Source organism: Malaya genurostris, chromosome 1, assembly GCF_030247185.1.
Source record: "Malaya genurostris strain Urasoe2022 chromosome 1, Malgen_1.1, whole genome shotgun sequence".
In the NCBI taxonomy this organism is placed as follows: Eukaryota; Metazoa; Arthropoda; class Insecta; order Diptera; family Culicidae; genus Malaya; species Malaya genurostris.
Window position 1 is genome coordinate 4,461,598 of NC_080570.1, and position 4,388 is coordinate 4,465,985.

General features: G+C 39.6%; 1 protein-coding gene across 1 annotated transcript; it reads right to left on the reverse strand.

Moving 5' to 3' along the window:
- Positions 1-707: 707 nt before the first annotated feature.
- On the reverse strand, positions 708-1,327 carry LOC131428892 (neurogenic differentiation factor 1-like). Its single transcript, XM_058592976.1, has one exon. The coding sequence runs from the start codon at positions 1,298-1,300 to the stop codon at positions 818-820; it is 483 nt and encodes a 160-aa protein (XP_058448959.1). The 5' UTR covers positions 1,301-1,327; the 3' UTR covers positions 708-817.
- Positions 1,328-4,388: the final 3,061 nt, after the last annotated feature.

The window sequence follows — 4,388 nt, forward strand, 5'->3', positions numbered from 1 at the left end:
TTCCGGTACATCTGGAACCGGAAACTGAGGTCTGAATCTAGATAAAAATCAGGAATGTAGCATGGCATTTCAATGGCTTTCATTTGAATAAAAGTTTGTTAAAATCGGTTAAGCCTCTTTGAAGAAAGACCCTGTAATTCCGAAACCGGAAGTCGGATTTGAATAAAATTGAGGAGCTTTGAATGGGACCATAAGATTTTTCATTGGAATCTAAGCTTGTTAAAAACGACATTAAAGCTAGTTGACATATTTTTATTTTTCATTGCACATATCACCCTGTAACTCCGGAACCGAAAGTCGGATTTAATAAAATTGAGGATTTTTGTAATGAACCACGAGACCATTCATCGGAATCTAAGTTTGTGAAAATCGGTTCAGCCATCTCTGAGAAAAGTTAGTACACAAAAACGTTACATACACACACACATACAGACATGCACACATACAGACATTTATTGATCTTTACGATGGTATATGATGGTTCAAAAGTCAAAAACACGGTCTAACAATTCTGATCAACTTTCTATGACCTCTTTTGATCATTTATTGAGTACATTCCATTAAACACATTTTCAATGTCCGCAGTTTCCCACAGTTTCCTGGAGGCAGAAGGGTCATTCGGAAACTAGTGTGTAAATCAAACAAAAGCATTCCGATTTTGCGATGTACGTTCGATTTTCTTAACCATTTATTTTTCTTTGGTGCTCTTTGACTTTTTGCAATGAACAGTTTACTTGGATTGTTATGCTAATCTAACCTAACCTCTAAAACCAGATACCATACCTCGTACAGATTTGGCACCCACACGCGGTCCCGTTCATTTCAGCAGTTCGCTAAGCGCGGCGATGTAGTTTTGTGCCATTTGCAGTGTTTCGTGTTTGGAAAGCTGCCGGTCGTTTCCGATCCGGGGCAGATACAGTCGCAACCGGTCGAAGGCTTCATTCAACGCACGCATCCTGTTCCTTTCGCGAGTATTCGCCGCAAGGCGGCGCTTCCGACGAACAACCGGTGGCAACAGTTTCCGTCTTTTGGTGGTGGGTTTACTAGATTTCATATCCTCGGGTTGTTTACTGGGACTGACCGTTCCAATCCAGGGCGGTATTGAAATCCGTTCACAGGTTTCTAGCTTGATGTTTACAATTTTTACATTCGGTAAATTTTGCATGAATCCTAAAGAGGTAAGAGGAATGTATTCCTTCTCTGTGTCACTGCGGAAGCTTTCCGAGTTCGGATCCGGACTGGGAGAACGCAAACCACTGTCACTGTACGGAGGTGATGGGTAATAGTAAAAATCCGCCATTATGTCTTTGGTTATCCAATTCTGAACGTCAACTGACCTTTGGAAGCCGTCGATTCATGGAAGTAATTTTCAGCCTACTATTATTTCAAATTTTAATATTTCTTTTCTTATACAGGTTGATTCGGTAGTGGAAAAACAAAACATAACAGACGGTTGATGGAGATCCTAATTTTTTTCGACCCCCTCTTGTCGGTCGCTGGCTTACGCACACAATCGTCCGTAGCGGAATACAGAATCATCGGATCGTGTTCAATCGCACACCCCTTCTCAGACCTACGAAGAAGAGGCGTTGTGATGAGCGAGACACACATATGGAGATGTCTCACGTGGCACGCGACCAATCGAGAATTGAAGCTATGCCGAATGAAGCATAATTTCACATATCCACACACGATAGTTACGGACCAAGCAGGGGGTGGTTTCGACTGACCCTATGTACCGGAACGTGGTGAGCAGCTGGTTATGTGTCACACTTGCTCGCTCGCCTGCTTGGATCACGAGCTCTGCTGTCAGAAGAGGGTCGTGAAACGCGCGCTTTTGGAACGTGCCTACATGCGCCTACGGGGTGTACTCACGCGCTCTTCTCTGTGGTTTTAGAAACAATGGGTACTAATTTGCATACAAATTGATGAGGGTTCACGAGCGAGAGCCCATATTCGAACATTGGTTCAATTGCCGTATTCGCAACGGCAAGTTTCCGAAACAGGTGGTGGTGACCGTTGAGTTGATTCGGAACAGGTTGTCCTGATATTTGAGGACTAAAAAGGGACAACACTAGGAGATTTCTTTTCTAGCTTTTCAGATTCTAGCTGTCAGATCGTGCCAAAAGTCATTTTTTAACTTGACACCAAAAACTTGAAAGCATCCCCGAGCGAAGCTTGCTTTGATTCTGTCCGCAGTGCAATGTTTGGGTAAACAAATAAACACGAAACAGACCATCCAACACATGGCCTATCGCCATCAGGATCAGGATGTTGTTATTTATGACGGCGCTAAATGATCTTTTGTTTCCAGTCGAAAGTGAAAGATAAGACTTTGCTGCCAGGAGCAAAATTCGTTTACCTGAGATGCGCCCGGTCGGTCTGCCACGCGATCGGTGCGAGTGCAAAAAGTCTCAGAAGTTGGAACAACCACTTTGAAAGGTAGTAGGTAGATACTCTTCTCGTTTTTGTTATCATGTTTCGATGAAGTCGATCCGTTGGCATCATCTGTGACGATCACAGATGGTGGATTGATTCTCGATTGATGGAAGGCGATTCGGAATTAGAACTATCACATTTTTTGTTGTTGCTTGTTCGTCTAAATCGACATTTTGCATTAGTTCATTTTCAAGAGCTTTTATTTAGTTTGAAAAAATTTTAATTAGTACTTTTATACAACTATTAATCCGCTTGAATTTACTGATAGATTCAGATCAGGCGAGGATTTCAGTATGAATCTAAAACCTAAACTCAAACCATAAGAGAAAAGTTTTTACGCATTTCAATCCAAGCAATCCAGTTTTCTATATTGTATTTATTTGAATACGGGAGCTGATTACAGCACAGCAAACTTCGATTCGATCCGCCGCTCAAGCTCACAACTTTTCATTCTAGAAATTATCGTCAGTCCGAGGAGGCGCCTACTGCGATCATCCATAATTCGAAAAACGATTGTTCTCGCACACTGAAGAAAAAAGCATTTAAGAGTTTCATAAACCTAGGAATTATGAACCAAGTAAAAATCAATTTCCTTCAGTATTGTGGATTTTCCTAAACAGTCTTGTGAATTTGTGAATTGTTATTTATAATTCTGTAAATAATTATACATATCATACGGTAAATCTGAATAGACGCCGAGTACGGTGAAAATCATACCATCAGTATGGAGAAATTGTCTTCCAATTACCGAACTCCAGTAAAAACTGCATTTTTGTAAGAACTGTCACACAGCTCTTGAAATTTTCAGTAAGTATTTTTGCCATTCTCATATAGAAAGGCTATATAATCACCGTGAAAATCGACTGAACCGAGCCGTGGAAGCCTGAGTGTGTGTGTGTGTCAGAGATGACAGGTTAAAATTTTCAAATATCTTCAGGCAGGGTTGCAAAAGTCTGTATATCCGAGTATGTCTGTCTATCCGAGTATGTCGTGCAGTTTACAAGTATGTCTTGCTGGCAGCAATTTCTCTATAAAGTATGATACGCTAAACTGACTTGTCGAGAAAAAAAGTATCGACAATTTAAAAAGTCTGTAAATTTTGACGAAAGTCAGCGAAAAACTCGATTTTTAAAAGTCTGCACAACAAAAAAGGTTTGCAGCACTATTTCCGAAATCTGCAGATTTCCAAACTGCAGATCTGACTTCTCTCTCTCTCTCTCTGTGTGTTTTTGTCAAATAATGTCACTCAATTTTCTCAGAGATAACAACCGATTTTCACAAACTCAGATTCAACATTCGCTATTAAATTTTACCTTTATTCGACTTCCGGTTCCGAAATTACAAGGCAATACGTGCAAATCTATGAGAAAATGCGCATTCAATTTTCTCGGAAATTTCTTAACCGATTTTTACAAACTGTGATGCAAATGAAAGGTCTTGAAATTCTTTAGAAAGTTGAAAAGTCATCCATATCCGACTATTGGTTCCGGTATCTCGATAAGTGAAAAGTTTTCAATTTCTATTTCATGAGTATTTTTTTCAAAAGTGAAGGCGAAACGGGGTGCCTTTTTCTATAAAATTTACTGGTAAATTCATCCAGTTGACAGTTTTTGTTAGTTAGTGGATATCTAAATCTATATAATTGTAGGACAATGATTATCAAAACTTTCCACCTGTCATACAAAATAATGCTGGTACGGCAGAAAAAAAAGGCCACCGCCTAGCCCACAGTGTGGTTTGTTCAATTTTGCATTGCGTGCAAGGTTGACACATTTAAATCTATATTACCTTGACAAATTTGCTTACAGATTGAAAAGGGGATGGTAGTTTATACCAAAGAAAGTTTTTGATTTTATTTAAGTTTGGAACAAATGATGTTTTAGAAAATATAAGTAATATGAGAAAGGCATCATTATACCACTAGGTGGATGAAAAAGGCTTGTTTATTA

Coding starts and splice junctions, on each gene's coding strand:
- LOC131428892 (XM_058592976.1), bottom strand. CDS start 1,300: ATGGCGGATTTTTACTATTACCCATCACCTCCGTACAGTGACAGTGGT.